This window comes from Cadophora gregata (assembly GCF_030347475.1).
Source record: "Cadophora gregata isolate MNR1 chromosome Unknown scaffold_2, whole genome shotgun sequence".
In the NCBI taxonomy this organism is placed as follows: Eukaryota; Fungi; Ascomycota; class Leotiomycetes; order Helotiales; family Ploettnerulaceae; genus Cadophora; species Cadophora gregata.
Window position 1 is genome coordinate 1155426 of NW_026695925.1, and position 18661 is coordinate 1174086.

At 47.6% G+C, this 18661-nt stretch overlaps 10 protein-coding genes across 10 annotated transcripts; 3 read left to right on the forward strand and 7 right to left on the reverse strand.

Annotated features, from left to right (window-relative positions):
* Nucleotides 1-468: 468 nt before the first annotated feature.
* On the reverse strand, nt 469-2195 carry ONS95_007685 (uncharacterized protein; the record flags this gene model as incomplete). Its single annotated transcript, XM_058501203.1, has 4 exons — nt 469-753; nt 806-1355; nt 1409-1743; nt 1833-2195. 4 exons carry the CDS (start codon nt 2193-2195, stop codon nt 469-471), a joined length of 1533 nt encoding a protein of 510 aa, XP_058362520.1.
* Nucleotides 2196-2463: 268 nt separating this feature from the next.
* Nucleotides 2464-3021, reverse strand: ONS95_007686 (uncharacterized protein; the record flags this gene model as incomplete). Its single annotated transcript, XM_058501204.1, has 1 exon — nt 2464-3021. The coding sequence occupies one exon, from the start codon at nt 3019-3021 to the stop codon at nt 2464-2466; it is 558 nt and encodes a 185-aa protein (XP_058362521.1).
* Nucleotides 3022-4934: 1913 nt separating this feature from the next.
* ONS95_007687 (uncharacterized protein) lies at nt 4935-7358 on the forward strand. The gene is made up of 3 exons (XM_058501205.1): nt 4935-5798; nt 5849-6004; nt 6055-7358. Exons 1-3 carry the CDS (start codon nt 4964-4966, stop codon nt 7107-7109), a joined length of 2046 nt encoding a protein of 681 aa, XP_058362522.1. The 5' UTR covers nt 4935-4963; the 3' UTR covers nt 7110-7358.
* Nucleotides 7359-7652: 294 nt separating this feature from the next.
* ONS95_007688 (uncharacterized protein) lies at nt 7653-8345 on the forward strand (the record flags this gene model as incomplete). Its single annotated transcript, XM_058501206.1, has 1 exon — nt 7653-8345. One exon carries the CDS (start codon nt 7653-7655, stop codon nt 8343-8345), a length of 693 nt encoding a protein of 230 aa, XP_058362523.1.
* A 644-nt stretch (nt 8346-8989) lies between these two features.
* On the reverse strand, nt 8990-12527 carry ONS95_007689 (uncharacterized protein; the record flags this gene model as incomplete). The annotated part of the gene is made up of 8 exons (XM_058501207.1): nt 8990-9773; nt 9826-9932; nt 9986-10552; nt 10682-11018; nt 11119-11557; nt 11608-11815; nt 11878-12386; nt 12437-12527. 8 exons carry the CDS (start codon nt 12525-12527, stop codon nt 8990-8992), a joined length of 3042 nt encoding a protein of 1013 aa, XP_058362524.1.
* Nucleotides 12528-12541: 14 nt separating this feature from the next.
* Nucleotides 12542-13336, reverse strand: ONS95_007690 (uncharacterized protein; the record flags this gene model as incomplete). Its single annotated transcript, XM_058501208.1, has 2 exons — nt 12542-12738; nt 12808-13336. 2 exons carry the CDS (start codon nt 13334-13336, stop codon nt 12542-12544), a joined length of 726 nt encoding a protein of 241 aa, XP_058362525.1.
* A 31-nt stretch (nt 13337-13367) lies between these two features.
* Nucleotides 13368-13690, reverse strand: ONS95_007691 (uncharacterized protein; the record flags this gene model as incomplete). Its single annotated transcript, XM_058501209.1, has 2 exons — nt 13368-13374; nt 13521-13690. The coding sequence occupies 2 exons, from the start codon at nt 13688-13690 to the stop codon at nt 13368-13370; spliced, it is 177 nt and encodes a 58-aa protein (XP_058362526.1).
* A 1171-nt stretch (nt 13691-14861) lies between these two features.
* Nucleotides 14862-16207, reverse strand: ONS95_007692 (uncharacterized protein; the record flags this gene model as incomplete). Its single annotated transcript, XM_058501210.1, has 3 exons — nt 14862-15498; nt 15614-15914; nt 16006-16207. The coding sequence occupies 3 exons, from the start codon at nt 16205-16207 to the stop codon at nt 14862-14864; spliced, it is 1140 nt and encodes a 379-aa protein (XP_058362527.1).
* A 222-nt stretch (nt 16208-16429) lies between these two features.
* On the reverse strand, nt 16430-17093 carry ONS95_007693 (uncharacterized protein; the record flags this gene model as incomplete). Its single annotated transcript, XM_058501211.1, has 2 exons — nt 16430-16852; nt 16918-17093. 2 exons carry the CDS (start codon nt 17091-17093, stop codon nt 16687-16689), a joined length of 342 nt encoding a protein of 113 aa, XP_058362528.1. The 3' UTR covers nt 16430-16686.
* Nucleotides 17094-17271: 178 nt separating this feature from the next.
* ONS95_007694 (uncharacterized protein) lies at nt 17272-17517 on the forward strand (the record flags this gene model as incomplete). Its single annotated transcript, XM_058501212.1, has 1 exon — nt 17272-17517. One exon carries the CDS (start codon nt 17272-17274, stop codon nt 17515-17517), a length of 246 nt encoding a protein of 81 aa, XP_058362529.1.
* Between the last annotated feature and the right edge of the window lie 1144 nt (nt 17518-18661).

Here is an 18661-nt window from a genome sequence, read left to right on the forward strand (position 1 = left end):
TTCTGAAGAGATGACAAGAAAGCTTAGTCCACAGGTTGGGTACCTATCGGACCGCTGCATTGTTCTCGATAACCCTAGCCATACTTCTCAGTCGAACTTAGTCTCGAATTGGATTATCTATTTCGATTTACCCATGATCTTTGCTCATTGCGGTAAGAGCAATTTCGTCTGACATGATACTGGCATACCAGAGTCCTTTTGGGCTCTCAATCCGTGCTGAGAATACCTCAACCAATCGCGAATTGTACGAATCCTAGGCGAGCGAGTACCAAGGTGACTCCAAATAAGAAATTAGTTCAAGCCAGAAAAGGCACAAGGAGCTTCGAGATCTTCATCATCTACCTGGATCACCAAACACCTAGTCTCCGCTTTGCTTCGGGTTCAAAGTGGTATACAGTCGCGGTCCGAAGACATCTGTAACACTGCCAAGTGGTCTACCGACAAGCCACTAGAGAATTGTAGAAGAGGCTACATGGACGCCTTCTGGAGTCCTCGATCATCAAAGTGCAGGATAACTACTTCATGGTTTGCGTTTTCGCCAATCAAGAATCGTTCATCTCCGCAAAGCTTGCCTTTAGCGAGCAATTGAGGCCAAATGTCGTCACGCAATGATACCGCATACTCTGGTTCCCTCATATGGACTTTGGGTGTAATCTCAAGAGAGATGGCCTCAAGCATGAAGCAATGTCGAGCAGAAAAAACCACGCCAGCACCAGAATCTACCATTTCGGTTACAGTAAGATATGGAAATTCCTGGACTCTCCTTAGTTCTGCTACTTGGGCAATTATATGTTAGATTACTCACTTCGTGCCTCCAACACGGAGCGATGTGTGGAGACCTGATGTCCGACGCCTTTTCACAAAAAGAGAAATTCGTGTCGCCGTTCGCTCCACACTCGTCCTCCCATGCAGGTCCAATGCCGAAAGGAATTCCGGTCGTTTTGACATGGTGCAATTGTGGAAGGTTGCTAGCAGCTTGCTGGCCCACAAGCCACCGGTGACTTTCTACAATAACATAAACATTCTGCTCGTCTAGCTCCAAGCAACGAAGAATTGGGTCTGAACGCTGTCTGATTTGGTAAAAATCCAAGTTTGCGAATGAGAATCGTCTAATGACGCGAGCACCCTCGGAATCATCTTGGGGGTTGGCCTTGCCGGTAGGATCCTCACTTGGTCTGTACGGAGATGGAGATGAGATATCCCAAATGGCTAGTGCCTCAATAGGCTCATCTTCACCCCAGGCACTGCGGTTTCTTTGCCATGTGTAGATAGCATAGTGGGTACATGTGCGTGCACTGAAGAAGCGATCTTGAGAATCCAGTGGAAATCCTAGGAAATGTATCTTCCATTCGGTCCTACGGATGTCGTTAGATAGAATAAGTATGTTGACTGTAATGGAGAGGCTGACCTTAAAACAATAGTCCACTGGCTACTATCGATTCTCCTCAAATCATAAGCAGTAGCAAAATGCCTGCAAACCATTTCGTTCTCATTCAGTTGGTGGTAAGGCTCGTTTTCACACCATTCAACGACAAGCACCCCATATTTTAGTCGAATTCTTCTGACAACTTTCTTGTCAGTCTCAAGATCAATAAGTGACTTTCTACCGGTACTCAAATCATATAGCACGTAGTTCTGAGATTTCACAGAAGGTAATATCAAGATCCCATCATCGTAGGTCCAGAGCGTATCTGGATAATGGAAAGGTGATGTCTTATCCTCAAACTGCAAGTGCTGTTGCCACTTCACAACAGTTAGCGGATATTCTGGGATGCAATTGATTCCTGTCGTGCTATCTTCCGACCGAACGAATATATCTTCAAGGTACATACAGAGGCGACGGGGAAATGCCTGGACCACGCAGGCACGACGAATGATTTTGCAAGTGCCAGCTTCTCGACACTTGTCGCTTCGCCACATCTCAGGTGATGATATCTCGAAGCTACCCGCAGAAACTCATGTCCCCAATCTTGCAAAGGACACAAGCTGATGGACCTCGCCTCTCGTGACCGAGGGAAGTGTTCAATCAGAAGATGGCGACATAAATCGACCTCTGTCAGTGCTGCCTTGAACTGCTTGGAGACGCGTCGACTGCGAATCAGGTCCTCGGGAGACAAGTATTCAAGAACAAGCCTAAATAAATCGTTGGATAGCGTGGTGATATCCATAATGCTCGGTTGGAGAAGGTGGTACATTGTCGGAGTTCGAGGTTTTGCTCGGTTACAGTATGTAGGTGGTACCTAGGCTGGGAGGTCACGCTAGAATGCCGACACCTTTCATCATTTCATCATATGCTGGTGGTTTTTGATTGAGCAAGCAGACGATCTTCTACTTATATTCTCTATAGTTCTACTGTATTCTTTGCAATATCTGAAATCATTTGACCGAACTTTGTAATTGATACCACTTCTGTCTCCACTGGCTTCGACCCTTCATACAATCAAAGATCTACCACAACGACGCCTACGCCTTGCTCTTTCCCTTCAATAGTTCTGCAATGACGGCTAAGCCTTCTTCTTCTGAACTACACAATTTCTCCATCCCGCAACTGATCATCAGATTATCTACGAGCCCTCCACCTTCTTTGACCCCGAATTCCTCCACGGACATGTTCCTCTCATCTCTCACGTGGCCATCCTCTGCCCTCTTCACAGTGTGTGCTTTGGAAACTTTCTCAACGTACGGCTTCCCTCCATCAGTCGTGTATCCAACCACAACTTTTCCTAGTGCAGAACCAGCGCCCATCTCATAAGCTGTTCCGACATCCATCGAAGGCCCCCGGAAAGGAGTCAGATTTGCGAGGATGGCATCACATGAGGAGATGAGCGTCATGTTGGCTGTTCGAATTGCGGCTGCGTGAGCTACGCTACCTGGTTCGGCGGTCTCGATTATATTATCCAGAGGAAAAAGACCCGTGAGTCCATGTTTTGTGCAGAGAGCCTTAAGTTGTTCGCCTCTTTCGACAGCGTTGGGCTCAAAGACATCCGGGCCAGCAAGGTATACTTTCGGTGCGGCCAACATCTTGGGTTTGGAGTGAGAGATGATGGGTGAACTGAAGACTGTTTCGATATCTCAAATGGTCAGCGAATCTGAAAAGAATCTTCTAGGAAGGGTGGGCTTGGCTTGGCTTGTGAGGATATATAGTCACATGATGTCCCGATTAGGTAGGTATCTAGGAAGGTGGAACTCCAAAGAATATCCAAAGGACATCGAGAGACCATGGAAGGTAAAACAGCCTGTTAACAGAAATTGTTCTGGTCGTTTGCTCCACTATACTCCACAGACAAAGAGATGCTTGGCGTTTCTCATTGTTGGAGTCAACAACATCCTGAGCCACGAAATCTGAGTAGCAATAACACGCCGCTTCGATTTAAGTTACATAATGTGTCAGAGATAGCAAGGCTGCATCCATTGAGCAATGAGAAGTTGCCTCAAGTGATCTTAAGCATAGTATTCTCCACTTGATACCCAAAGTATGTCTACTACCAGAGTATCTTGGCTGTTCTTCTATTCCTGTTATAATTGTACTTATCAAGGTTGGGAAATCCTATGCAGACTTTGGTGAAACCGAGCACTCATAAGAGTATATGCCGGATCTTTAAAATCCCTATACAGGTAAAATCAGCGTCTGACAGTTCCTCCTCGGGGCGAGATTTGTGGGTTTTGAGAAATTCGACTTCGATGCCTAGGTAGGTATGTTTCGGTTCTGAAAAGCATGGTGAAAGATATTTCGACCCAGAAGGATCGTTGCCTTTCATCCAAAGCTGAGCTAAAATTCTCAATTTATACTTTCCTCGACTAGTTAGATGGTATTAAAATCCGATTAAAGCTCGTCTCGCAGAGCCATAGGTACATATTGGAGGAACTATCGTGTCACACTGCTACTGAACACTATGTAGGTCCTGACATTCAGCACCTTGTTCTCAAACACAGCATCAAGTGATCAAACATTGTGTGGGTTCCTCCTAAATTGGTCTAATCAAATACATTTCATTATCAGCCCGACTTGAAGTTCCCCGTCATTTTCAGTCTCCTATCCCCTAAACTGCCGAATCAAACACACCTGTAGCGAGACCCTGTAATTAAGCGAAGAGCGCTAAACTTCGTTGTCGTCCAGGCAGCCTTAGCGCCTTGCTTCAGCGCCGTGCCCTGGAAAAGTGTGTTTTCGGCAATTGAGGGGATATCTAACAACACTGTTTGTGCGGACGGTATAGCGAATAGTTTTAAACCTATATAGATCTACTATGCATTCGTGCTAGACGTCAAGCTCGCAAGTATCAATGGTAGCACTCGATCTGCATCACTCAATTGTGCATCGGACGCGGGGTTTGGAGACGTCATGGCAGCAATTAGTACCAAAGACTTTGCACATCGAACAACGCTGTCGGACGTGACCGTGATCAAGTAGGACGGCATTGCTGGACAGTTGACACCCGTACTTGCTCAGATTTAAAGGTGTCATTGGAACTTGATCCATGTATGTATAACTTAGCGGTTAATGATGTCAATGCTTGCTGTTAGAGCCTTGAAAGAAGTCCTATTTATAAGGGTGAAGTTTGGAGGTAAACAATGTCGCTTTGGCAGCCTCGCTTGTTGTGAACCATAGCCCATCATAGGCAAGGTAGGCTCAAGCTCCGGATCAGGAGGCAGTCTACCTTATAGCTTATTTCCTGGAATCCGCATTTCTTTCTACGAATACAATAGAGGATGTGCTGCATTATGGCTCCTGGTATTTAGCAGCGCTTTATACGTCTGCGCCAGTGTGCTAAGTGCATTCAACTGCAGATTTCATACCAACTGATACTTCGCTTTAGGTAGCCGAGACTTGGCCGGCCTGGCAAGCGGATTTAGTTCGGTACTTGGCCCAGTGGATTTAAGATGTTGCCTCTGATAATGAGGTAAAAAATACCTACCTATAGATACCTTAAGTATGGCCACGCGCCTTCTACAAACATCTAGAGCCATGAGCAGATTTTTAGGCTGGGGATTTCCACAGGTCCCGTCTAATTCGGTGATTCCTCTCCGGGACCTCAAGTTCAGGTTCCAGGTTCCCTTGTGCAACCCCATACCCCACCCCACCTCCCACTCTCAGGGCACCAAAGGCTCCTCCTTCTCAGCCCGGTCTCGCTCCACTATGCCGAACCGCTCGGCTCAAGGCCAGCCAACCGCCAGCCAGCTAGGATGTTTATGTGCGAGGAAGAGGAGGAGCATCTTCAACTCCGATGCCGACCCCATTTCCAAAATCCTTTCCAAAGTATGTTTGCATTCCCTTGCATCACATTCCAATTCTTCTGATCACTTGAAAATGCGTCGCGCTCTTACACGGGGTATCTCTGCTGCAGCAGTACGAACGTCTGGGTCAACAGCAGCTCTCAGAATGCCTTCTGCGGCCCAAAACTCGAAGATAGCAGCTCGCAGACTCCACGCCACGGCGCAACAGCTCAAGCCAGCTGCTGCTTCTGCCTTCACCGCCGAAAACTATCCTACTACACACGAAAAGATTCAAGATGTGCAAGACACGCCCTACTTCATCGACAATAAGTTCGTCAAGTCGCAAGCTACACAATTCATCGAGCTACACGACCCCGCAACAAATAACCTCGTTACGAGAGTTCCACAAAATACAGATGCCGAGCTCAAAGCGGCCGTAGAGAGTGCGAAGAAGGCATTCCCGGAATGGAAGGCCACGAGTATTATGGCTAGGCAGCAGATTATGTTCAAGTTCACCCAATTGGTTAGGGATAACTGGGACAGGTTGGCTGCTAGTATTACCTTGGAGCAGGGCAAGACTTTTGCTGGTATGTTCAAAAGAACATAGGGTTTTAGCACAGAGCTAATTAGGTCATAGACGCCAAAGGAGATGTTCTTCGAGGATTACAAGTTGCAGAAGGCGCATGCAATATCCCTCAACAAATGATGGGAGAGGTGCTGGAGGTAGCAAAGGACATGGAAACTAGAAGCTACAGAGAGCCATTAGGTATCGTGGCTGCTATTTGCCCATTCAGTAAGTAGTCGAGATTGTTTTCCCCCTCAACGAATGCTAAGTAGGTTTAGACTTCCCCGCTATGATACCTCTTTGGTCCATTCCAATTGCCACTGCCACCGGAAACTGCCTTATCCTGAAGCCCTCAGAACGTGATCCTGGAGCAGCAATGATTCTCGCCGAGCTTGCAGAGAAGGCTGGTATGCCACCTGGAGTTTTGAATGTCATCCATGGATCTGCAAAGACTGTTGACTTTATTATCGACGAGCCAGCTATTAAGGCTATCAGTTTCGTCGGAAGTAACAGAGCTGGAGAGTATATTTTCAGCCGTGGATCGGCGAATGGAAAGCGTGTCCAAGCCAATTTGGGAGCAAAGAACCACGCCGCTATCCTCCCAGATGCCAACAAGCAGCATGCTCTTAATTCGATTGTTGGTGCTGCTTTCGGTGCTGCCGGTCAGCGCTGCATGGCTCTCAGCACGCTAGTTATGGTTGGAGAGACTAAGGAATGGCTCAACGAGCTCGCTGAGAGCGCCAAGTCTCTGAAGGTTAATGGTGGCTTTGAGGCTGGCGCCGATCTGGGACCAGTCATCTCGCCACAAAGCAAGGAGAGAATCGAGCATTTGATTGACAGTGCCGAGAAGGAAGGTGCCACTATCTTGTTGGATGGCCGTGGCTACAAGCCAGACAAGTATCCAAATGGCAACTGGGTCGGCCCAACCATTATCACAAATGTTAAGACGCACATGAAGTGCTACACTGAGGAAATCTTTGGCCCAGTTCTGGTCTGCTTGAACGTCGATTCTCTTGATGAGGCAGTTGATCTGATCAACGCAAACGAGTACGGCAATGGCGTTGCAATCTTCACAAAATCCGGAGCAACCGCCACAGCATTCCAGAAGAACATTGAGGCAGGGCAAGTGGGAATCAATGTGCCGATTCCAGTTCCTCTTCCTCTCTGGTCGTTTACAGGAAACAAGAAGAGCATTGCAGGTGGTGGTGCGAATACTTTCTATGGCAAACCGGGGTTGAACTTCTATACCCAACTCAAGACTGTTACCAGTTTGTGGAGAAGCGAGGATGCCATCTCTAAATCAGCGGATGTGGCGATGCCTACTCATAGCTAAGAAAAGTTTAAATTGAGGTTGATTGTACATAATCTGGTTGCACTTCAATGCTTTTTGTGCTACTGAGTTTTGGGGAGGATATTCATGATAAATGATTAGCGACGGTACATGCACGTGGGTACAAATTGCCATGAACATAGTATTGGTGTTAATCTCAAGAATCCATTCACCTGTTGCTTTACTGCGCAGCAAGTCACTGTCTCCTTTCCTCGTCAGTATCTGCTCGGTCACTAGTACAAGTCCAACCGCCATGTTGAGAGAACTGGAGGCGAGATGACAACCAAGCTCCAACAACTGCAAATTTGATGACCACTTGCACTTCCGACATGTCCGGTTATTCGGTATCAAAGGTCAACCATTGTGAACTAAATTCTATTTGTCTTATGCCACCTGTCCGAATCCCGAGATTTAGAATCTGACAAGAATCCCGAATCTGGATGAGTAATCGGCGCTGGGTCGTGCTGCAGGACTGTTTAACGGCATCGACAACAGCGGTCTGTTGTTTTCGAAATCGTCATCTAGTTGTCCTTCACTTCTAGCAAGATGTCATACATTTACAAGATACACCACTTGCCAGCCTCGGATCCAGTCCTTCTCCCTTTTCTGGCTGGCAAATTCGCTTCACTCCGACTCTCGGCTCTCACCGTCTCAGCCCCAGCTTTCAGTTCAACATTTGAAATTGAATCTGTTTTCACGGCCTCTCAGTGGATATCTCGTCTTCAGAGACCACTACTACACACATTTGTAGCAGTTGCCTACGCAGCTGATACTCCGCCTGAGCTCCAGACCATAGATGCAGGAGACTGGATCGGGAGCGCTACCTTATTGGGACCATTCACAAAAGCCAGCTTCGCAATTCCTGAGAGTGGAGGTCCAGAAGTCGGTGACGATGATGTGGAGAGCAAATGGCAGATGACGGCTGTTTACAACAGTCCCGCCCACCGAGGGAAGGGGATTGCAAAAATGTTGATCCAAGGAGCGATGGACTTTGCGAGTGAGGAGGGAAAGAGGAGGGAGACTCGAGTAAGGATCATGATACACCCGAGGAATGTTGTTGTGAAGAAGCTCTATGAGGGCTTGGGGTTTGTGGATGCTGGGAACTGTACGCTTGCTGAAGCTTACTTGAGCAATGGTGATGCGGAAATGCTTCCGGCCGATGGGGGATTGAGTGATCCGGGAAAGTATCACGTACGGCAGGGAATTATTATGATGCGGGTAACATCTGCTGGTTCATGAGACTAGATTCGATGACAGAGGCACTCTTTATATTGCAAGCATAAACGAAGCTAATTCGCTGAAAGGAGGACTGGTAAATCGATCAAACGATAGAGACAAGTAGACTGAATTCAAGAATCATCATCCGAAAAGCTGTCCTTGCTAGGGAAGCTCAAATGCAGCTAAGATTGTCCAACTCGTGATATCCACACACATACAGAATACAGAATTCCATGTCTGAGCAAAGATCGCTAAGCTGCAACTCCGTTCAAATCTTCCGTGCCTCTGCCTACGATATCATTGGGACTGAGAAATCGGCCCCCTTCTCCTAGAAGACCTAAGCCGATGCTTTATATCGACCTCGGCCTGTTGACAAGAACATCCAGGAGGAGTAAGGGTGCCATCAGGAGAACCATATACACAGAATTTTTTCAAAATAAGCAATATTATACAGCTCCTCCAAACTAGCAATATACAATGAGGAACCACCACATACAGCCCTAATTTTGTTGTGTGAAAGCACGTTCCTCACAGCTCAGCCCTATGGAAGAGCCACCAGTCGTCAAGTATAACCAGGGCAAGCAAAACGGCAGAGACATGCCCCGAACCTAGCAAATTGTATAATATATATAGTTGCAACAAGACACTGAAGGTCGAAAGTCCACCTAAGACAAGTCCATGTCTTGAGCAGCAGCTTCGCCGTTAGTCTTTTGTGGTGGAGATTCTGCTCTTGGTAGACTGCCATTGCCGTCCTCACGACTGCCTTGCTCAGCATAGGTACCATCCTCAGCTGTCTCTATAGTAGCCCTCTCGGCTTCTTCAATGACAGCTTGGGCTCGATTTGCAATCACTCTGGCAACTTCCGATCTCATCTGGCGCTCCCACTTCGGCATGGCTTGACCAGGAAGTTGTGTACCAGATATAACCTCAAGGTAGTCACGCTCAATTCTAATGAAGACGCCATCCGTATGCTCTGACATCTGAGCTGATACTTGCTTGCACATCTTCAATAGGAGACCCTTCACTTCTTCGCAGCTCTCGGTGAACATGCTGCCTCGGACATTATCCACATGCTGGCTCATGTAGGCTTTCATTCTATTGAACTGGCCAGGCCCAGATTCACTAGTACAGTAGTCGTATGCAGTCGAAAGATTCCGAGCAATAACGGGCGTGAACTCTCGGTTGGCTTCTCGTTGAAGTGAATTGATGATTTCGATCATCTGTGTGGCTAGAGTGGCGAATATTTGCTCGTAGTTCTTCAGTTGCTGGCCCAACATTGCAACTCCAGCTGAGCCAGTTCCTGTCTTCATACTTCGCGACTCAATGTCGTGGTGAAAAGCAGTTAGTAAACCTTTTGCCTGTCGGGAGAAGGACGAAAGGACACGAGGAAGTCTTTGAGCAAATACCTTCTCCCAGTGAGAAGCTAGATGCTTGATAATTGGTTCGGTACTAGAATAATCAGGATAATTCCAAAATGTGGTGAAGTATTGGGAGTACTTACAGCTGAGCATTGAAATCGTGCGGACCCTGGGCATTTGAAAATACACCTTCCCGTCGAACGATTGCTTTGTAGGTGGCCCAGTAATAACCTCCAAGCTCACGATGATCCTAGTGGCTATTAGCTTGCGAATGGTAGATGATAGACGTCGACTTCTACATACTCGGTTCACTTTGCGATGCCAATTACCAACAGTTTGGTTTGCTTCGGCAACAGCAAGCTCAACCAGATTTTCATACTGCTCAAAGATGTTCTCCGCAAGGGTATCATTCGTGTCTTTTAGGCATTCCTTCACGAACTTCTCGAGGCTTTCCTCAAGCTTCTGGAGTCTCAGCTTCAAGAATCTCGTTTCCGCCGCCAATTGTGCGTCGGTTAAATTGAGCCCAGTACCATCATTTGATGCCCACAAACCCAATGAGTTCAAGAGTTGGGAGAGATTGGTAAGAAAATTGCGGCAGTTGGATGCTCTACCTGCTTCCGTGAGTTTCTTACAATGGACTTGAAGTTGAGGAATCTCAGTCTCCTCTGCTGTGCGGAAGCCTGGAACCGCCTTGTCACGTTGAAGTCGACCCTTAATCTTTTGATAGGCCCGAGAACTAACACAGAAGACTGGGAGAGACCGTGCCACCTCATCGTAGTCTCTAAGGTCGTTCTCTGGGTTGAATCGGTCAGGATCTTCTTCTTGCGCTGACTCCATGTCTAGCTCTCGGATACCATCTGCAAAATCGCGCTAGGTGTATTTTAGTACTCTTGATTCTGCAACGGTCAAACTTTGCGAGATTGGCTTGTAGGCTGGCTCTTAAACCAGTATACAAATCTGCAAATGATTTGGCAAGTGGAATGAAAGAATGGATCGTACCTGAATAGCGCCTTTCGAGTAATCGTTGCGACCTGCAATACAGATTGCACTCATGGCAATATCGATTTTCTCTTGAGTCTTGTCCAGAGCCTTTATTTCTTCGTTGGCAATCTTGATCTTGTCATCTGTCTCTATTCGTTCACATCGTGCCCGCTTTTTGTCCTCCTTCAACTGAGCGATCTTTGCATCGATTTCTTCCGCGGTCAATGGGTCACCCTTGTCGGACACAGACTCGGAATCGCTTTCAGCGTGAGATTTGGCATCGTCTTCCTCATCTTCTTCTCCACGTTCATCTTCATCATCAACAACAAAATCATCCTCGTCTTCATTATCGGAGCTGCGCCTAGTTAGCAAAAAGGATAAATGCAAAGTTCGTCTCAAATAGCATTGACGATATGGACTAAGAATAAGATTAGGGGATCAAGAAGTTTACGAACCTAGATCTAGACTTCTTCGCCTTCTTGCGAGGCTTCTTCGGCTCAACAGAGCGTTTGCGCTTTTTCGATGGATCGTAGACAGTCTCACCATCTTCCAATTCTTCCTTCAATTTCTCCCAAACATCCATGGCCTCTTCAGCATCGTTGATGAGCTCGGCAAATACGCCTTTCGACTCTTTCAAGTCCTTCACATTTTGTCTGTGTTGTCTCAGCTCCTTCTCAATGGCATCTAATTTGTCCCAGTCTTCGGCCATCTCATCCTCTAGCCCTAAGCTGTCCGAAGCCTCGGTGATCGAAATATCATCGGTCTTGGAGCAGATGAAGGTAATTCTTGAATAAGTGCCATCAAACTTGAGTTGCCGCTTGAAAGATTCACCTAACAAGGATTTCGCTGCTTTATCATCTACAGCACGATTTATCGGTGCAACAATGAAGAGACCTAAGACTTCGGTGAGCCGGTTGTACATCAATGAAAATTGCATTACGTACCGGTGCACTGCTTCAAGTAGCCTTGAGCGACGGCAGCTCGAGCGGCGTTCGAGTCGTGAACTCCAGGTAAATCGACAATAACAGCACCTGTACTTAGAGCCTCTGCCTTGGTGTAAATGCGAACGACTTTGATCAAGGGCCAGAATTCCATCTGTTTCTTTTCACCCTTCTCCTTTTTATCTTTTTTCTTGCTCTTGTCCTCAGTGGACTAGCCGACGTTAGCTTCTCCAGCCCATGTCAGAGCAAGAGGGAAAGGGACCAGAGACTAACCTTCTCCTTGGAATCAACATAGCTTTGAAGAGCACGATAGAAGTATGCGGGCTGGGACTTTTCAATCTTTTTGATAGTCCCGAGTACATTTTTAACACATTCTTCTTTCATAAGATCGGCAACCGAGCTGCGAGCAAGTTCCTCCTTCGTCCACGAAGGATAGACAGCTTTGATCTTTGCATAAGCAACACCAGCCTCGCTCTCGGGGTTCGTACATTCACGGCTGATTTGCCCACTACCATCGATCAATTCGTCCAAGGAGATCTTCAGATCTTTCTCCCAATCGGATGCTTGAATAAACTCAATATCAGCTCGATATAGAGCTCTTGGATCCTCGGAGTGATTATATGACATCTCCGTCACGACAGCGGTACAAGCTCGCATGCAGTTTGTGGGAACCAAGCGCTCCTCTTCAAGCATGGCATTGATAACACTGCTTTCACCAGCTCCGGTATTACCGACAACGCCGATGATCGTTGGTGTATCTACCTTTTGGTTTTGCAATTGTTCTGCTGTAAATTAGGATACATTAATGTCCCCAAGAACGACTACCGCTTACCGATCTGGGCAACCCAATGCTGGGCATCCTTGTTCTCTTGCGTAAACCCGTCCAACGGCTTTCTCAGTTCGCCCAGGAATGCCTGGCACATCTTCACCTCGGCCTCTAGCTCCTCTGGGCTTCCATTGGATATAAGTTTTGGACTCGATCGTTTATAGATGGCTGCTTTGGTGCAGGAGTAGCCAAGGACGGGGCGGCTTCGGCCACAGGATTGTCTGTGGTTACTATCTCCTGCTTCACAGGAGAACTGCTTGCTAAAGTACAGGCATTGACAGGTGGTTGGAAGCCGTTAGGTCCGACGGCTGTAAATAAGTCAGCGCGAACGGACATATAAAATAACTTGCCATGCCCTCCATAGTGCAATGACATACGCTGTTGTGAAAATCCTGCGTCCTCCCCTCGAGTCTCACTGCTAATAGGTCCATTCGAATGCGGCGAACGTTCTCTCTTCACTTCCGCAACAAATGGGAACTGTGGGATATTTTCTGATACCTCAAAGGGTGCGAGATAGCCATTCTCTGTCTTTAGTAGTCTGTCCTGAGGCTTGACTTCTACTAGGGCTGGGTTCGCAGGGAGCTGGGTATTAGTAGGACGAAGAGGAGCTCTTGATGGAGAAGAAACGTTCGGATTTGGGGCGTCTTGCACCATCTCTGCTTCATGTGCTGTAAAGACAATAATGTTATTATTCATGATATCCAGCTGCCGCATCTGCTGCGAGTCAGATACGAAGTTGCTGTCCAGTCTGAAAGTGGCAGGAACTTCCAACCCGGCTCGATTCTGGTATGCGCCTTGTAGCTTCTTGACTGAATGTTTGCCTTTGACCTCTTCGGTGATAGAGGAGTTAGCAGTTGCATTGTGAAAATTGTTATAAGAAGAGGCTAAGACATGTCTCGAGAACATCTTGGGATCTAGAAGAAAATCGAAGTGCCCCTCAAACACTTACTGAACCTGGAATTAATCGTTAGTAGGGTCTCGAATAGATAGCTGCAAATAGTCGTAAATTAAGATTTCTATCATCATATCTTCAAGACACGGAAATAGAATATGGCCAGGAAATTTATGCGAGCGAACAATTGCGACTTACCAATAGAAGTTCTCAGGCCCTACTTCATGGAGTTTGTCGTGCTGCAGTACAGCTACGGCATATGTCCCATCGCCTGGTACAAAGTCGAGAGCAACTTGTCTCGCAATGGAGTGGATATGAGCGTAGCTTTCAGTAACTCCCAGTAGCTCCCCGGTAGGAGGCGTGTCCATGAGTACCGGCGCGGAAACAGTGCTTTAGCGAGGAGATTCAACACAAAGGGCTGAAGGAACAGATCACTGATTGGCCTGGCACGCTGACACAATTGAGGCTCAACTATATGGCACTGCAGAACAGCAAGACAACGACTTGTTGGGTAGGAGGGAGTTTGGGATAGAGCTTGAGAGCTTGTCGACGCGTTGTTTGCTCTTTCCGCGTCGCGTCACGCCAGCTGCCGACTGTCACGTGAAAAGTTTAAACAGGAGGAACAACAAGGGCTCGGGAGCTCCTTTAAGTCCAAGGAGTTTATTCTGTCCAATAAAGGGAACCTTATACTTGCATTTCTTGAATGCCATGCGTATACGTATGTTACATTTGTTTCAGACTCCAGGTCTAGGTCTGTGATCGGAACTGGGAACTGGCATGTCACTCTCTTTCTACCTAGCTTGGCTTGCGTGCATCACATTCTAACCTCCTTTGACTCAACTTGCGAATTACCTAAGTAAATTATCATGAATCTTCCTTGGCTGTTGTTTGAGCAAGTCGGGGAAAGAGCTTCATCCAAGCACAGAAGTCTCTAAAAGGCAAAGCAGGAAGTCGTCTTGAACTCAATCACTATTCCATGGGAAAGACTGATATTCCATGGTTGAAACACAGTTCGCATTATGCATCTACGGTTGACTGGCAGTGTGTTACCATTATATCTGGCCTATCATCTGGAGGTCAGACGAGATCGCGGAATCGAATAGGATATTATGTAAATGCTATCAGTATGTATATAAACTATCGAAAGAAACAAGAAAACGATGTGGAAGTCTGTATCAACGATATATCATACGCGAGTGGCCCTCTCTCAAGCCGGACCGAGTTCCTATATTACAAGATCATTATACACATAAAGCCCGGTCTGTCGCTCTTTCTTCGCAATGCACGACCAGGGAACCCAAAATATGTTGTACCAGAAGAGGAGTGAAAGAAAGAAGAACAAAACAAAGGAGATTGTGGTATCTGTATCAATTTGATGTTGTTCTCGCACGTCCGTTGGCTCGTTCGTCATCGTTAATCGTTCCGCACTATTAAAACTTTTGTTGTAGCTGATTTTCGTTCTTCGTAGTTGTCCTCACTCGTCCTATCATTGAATCATCCGTCCCAGAAAGTAAAGGTGTCCATGGATACAAATGGCTCTTATTTTGCGACTGGCCACCAGCCGATTCTTACGTAGCTGTCGATTACGTTTTGTACCAGCTCCTTGGTGATCTTCGGCTTCTCGTAGGCGAAACCAACAACTCTCTCCAGTCGGCTTCCGTCCATACTCAGATCGGTATCTTTCAGCAGCTCCTTCTCCATGAATGGAGTCAGTGGTCCTGGTCGAGTGATCCCAGCATCTTCCAGGAGGTCTGCCCATGGACCAAGAACTTCATCGTTCACATCATCCACTACACTGTCCATGTTCAATCTTGCAAAAGTGCTGATGAGCTGACCCTGAAAGCCAGTTTCGATTCCGAACAGCTCCCCAATGATCTCGGCCATCGTCCCTTGACATGTTTGTCCTTTGTCGACCATGTTGAATGTTGGTACTTTGCCCATAGACTTAGTGTCCCAGCCACTTTGTTTTTGTGTGGCATACCACTTTGCAATCGACCAAAGGCCCCGAGTAACATCGTCGATGTGAACCGTATTCACACGAAGATCCTTAGTCCAAAGCCACTTCATCTCTCCGTGAAGGTGTTGGTACACTCTGGCCAAGGAGAGAGCGGTTGCGACAAACTGAGAGGCATAATCGCCGTAGACATGAGCAAGGCGGACAACGATCAGGTTGAGTCTAGAGCATGTTAGCTTGTGTTCTCTTCGTCTCGTCTAGATGCCCCTTTGCTATTTCCAAATCTGAGATAACATGGGATATTGGACAATAATCGTCGCCCGCAAGAGTTACATACCCCTCAATATTTGCAAGTTGTTCTTCTGCCTGCAGCTTGAACACCGCAATCTTGCTCCATGGCTTCAGTTTATCACCCTCCTTACTCGGTTGCGAGTCGGGCTTGTATACCATACCAGTGCTCAATTCTACGAAGGCCTTGACGCCGCGCTTTGCAGCCTCCTTCCCTGCAGCCACGCTCAGTGCCAAAGAGCGCACCTTGTAGACCTCATCTTCTTGAGAATATCTTGTTTCTCCACCGCAGTTGAAAACATAGTCCCATTGCTTGCCATTGGATCGGTCGAATATGCGAGGAAGAGACTCTGCAGAGAGAAGTGGGAGTCAGCTTCTGATTTCAGTCGGCGCACATCGCATTTGAAATTAGATAGGAGACGAATTTGCGGAAATACATACGCTCTTTGCTAGCATCTGCCTGCATAAACTTGTCGTTCGCACAAGCTTCCTCGAACTCTGGAGCCAGCCAGGCCAGCTGTGGTAACACTTTGTCAACAATTCGTACTTCTGATGCAAGATTGTTCTTGTGGATGTGGAGCGCAAGGAACCGTCCAATATATCCCAGGCCTCCAATTATGAGAACTGCTGGCTTCTCGGCCATGGCGTTGGTGAGGTGAGGGGAATTGGCAGTTCGAAGTCGCTTTCTATCGGTATTACTTCGTATCTCGTACGGACTGTCAAGGCGGGCAGATCTCTCTCTTTGCTGGGAGGAACACACACAGGAGGTGACTTAGAGGGGACGATGAATGGGGCGAAATTAAGGTATTGCGGACGGAGGCACTTGAGAGAAAGGGAATGCGCGCGGAGAATGGAACAGAGCAGAGCAGAGCAGAGCAGAGCAGAGCAGGCTCGTGGGATGGAAATATAATAAGTTCTCGGACCCTGCACTTATTAGGGCGACGCCAGGGGAAAAGTGATGGAGGGGGTTTTGAACATCGACCCAGACGAAAAGGGGCAGCCAGCCACTTCTTCTCCACCCACACCCACACCCACCCTCATCGTACCGAACGTCGCGAACCTACCTGACCTCACCTTACCTAAGGTACAATACCTTTCGTACCTTACCCTCGCTACCTTACCTTACCTATCCAACCCAAGCCAAGCTAAGCTCATGATCGCGGGTGGGCGGCCCCAGTTCTTTCGATGGAACGGGAGGCTGCCGCATCTAGGACCAGGGCGGCGCGGGCGGGCGGGCAGGTAGGCGGGCGTTGTAGCAGTCTTGGGCATGGGTTTGGGCTCGGGGTGACTGGCCTTTTCATGTATTATTGTAGAGAAGGTAGATTATTGTTTTCGTAGATTTACTGTACTTACCTTATTTGCCTGTGGAGTGCTGTCTTCTTGAGCAATTTAGAACGGCGGGATGCTGTGCAGCCAGCTTCTCGCCGTGCGCCATACTTCAAGTCGATTCGAGTCAACTTCTCGGCCGTATGCGCGAGCAAGAAAAAGTCTACAGTAGGTAGGCAGGTAGGTAGGTAGGTAGGAAACATACTGGTTGTGCCGAACTCAAGCCATAAAGACACCGTGGAACCGAGAGCCTGCGTGAGGGAAGAAAAGGGGAAAGGCGCACTGCAACATTTGTAGCTATCGATGTTAGTCTTGCAATGCGAAACTCTGGCTGGCTGGCTGCAGCGTAAAATTGTGGCATGCTCCCCTTCATCCCGGAATATGTTTGTTCGTCCTGTCCTCTTCCTCTTCCTCTTCCTCTTCCTCTTCCTCTTCCTCTTCCTCTTCCTCTTCCTCTTCCTCTTCCTCTTCCTCTTCCTCTTCCTCTTCCTCTTCCTCTTCCTCTTCCTCTTCCTCTTCCTCTTCCTCTTCCTCTTCCTCTTCCTCGCCATCTCATCCCACCTCATTTTCACCTCATCTACCTTACCTTACCTTACCTTACCTAGTTGCTGCAGTTTACGAAGTTAGTCTGATCTTCTGGATGCTCCTCTCAGGGGTCCTGCAGTAGCAGACTCCAGAGTTCCTAGGTACGGAGATGCCAAGCTTCTAGAAGGCTTCTGTGCTTGCCCTGGCCCCAGGCCCTGGTGGGCCCCTTCCCACGACCATCCACGGGCATATCCCGTCAACATCCATGGATCCTGTCCCTGTCCTGTCTCTGTCTCTGTCTGTGGCCATCTGCACTCACGCAACGCAGGTAATTGCATTCCAATTCTCTGGCCTGCCTCGAGAGTGCCACAACATTGGTGCCAAACAATGCTTCGGTGAATCACTCTCCACGTATGAGATGGCTGAGTCCAAGAAGAGGAGTGGTGTGAGGCACTTTGATCTCCTGAAATGGATGTCGTTTCTTTGCCATGCCCAAGACCTGTGTTGCTGATATTCCGGAGGCCTGGCCGTGTCCTCCGAAAGTTGACCACAGTTAATGGGTTCATGAAGGCGGCGACAGTCGGGTCGTCGGACCAATGCAGGAACCATTACTGAAATTGCTCTCCCAGCACATCCAAAAGCATGTTCCCGGTGTGCATTATTGCAGCCGGGTTGGAAGCATCATCTCCGCTCGTTTGCGCCTGCAGGTCGCCTGCAAGACATATGCAGTCATCGTCTGCAGGATGACCCAATTTTCATTTATCCTGAGATTGTTCCGAACTTCTCCAGCTTCTGAAACAGCTCTCCTGCATCGCCTCGCTGTCCATCTATTCAGCCTGTTTCCATCGCACTAGATTTGAGACGAAAACCCCTGCTTTGTAGTGAGGATAGATGGGAATGGCCTCATTCTTACAGTATACTTCGTATCCCCGAAACAGTTGTCTAGCGTGCTTCTGCAATTTACTGCACTCCGTTTCGAATTCTGTTGTTCATGTTTTTGTCCAATCAAGGCTGTAGTTCGCCTTGTAGCTCTGCAGATGGTGCTGCTCTGTTGGTTCATTATTCTCGTTAAGTTTAACTAGCGGTGTACCAGCTTCATGCTTTCAAAAAGTCAAATTAGGGATTCAATATGTTTCATCATGTCAACTCGAGGGCTCCCCTAGGATTGAAATATATATTGCTGCGTGTTTTGCCAAAACATGAATATCGAAAGGGGTGTTGGGGGAGGTGTGGCATAGTTTCCCAG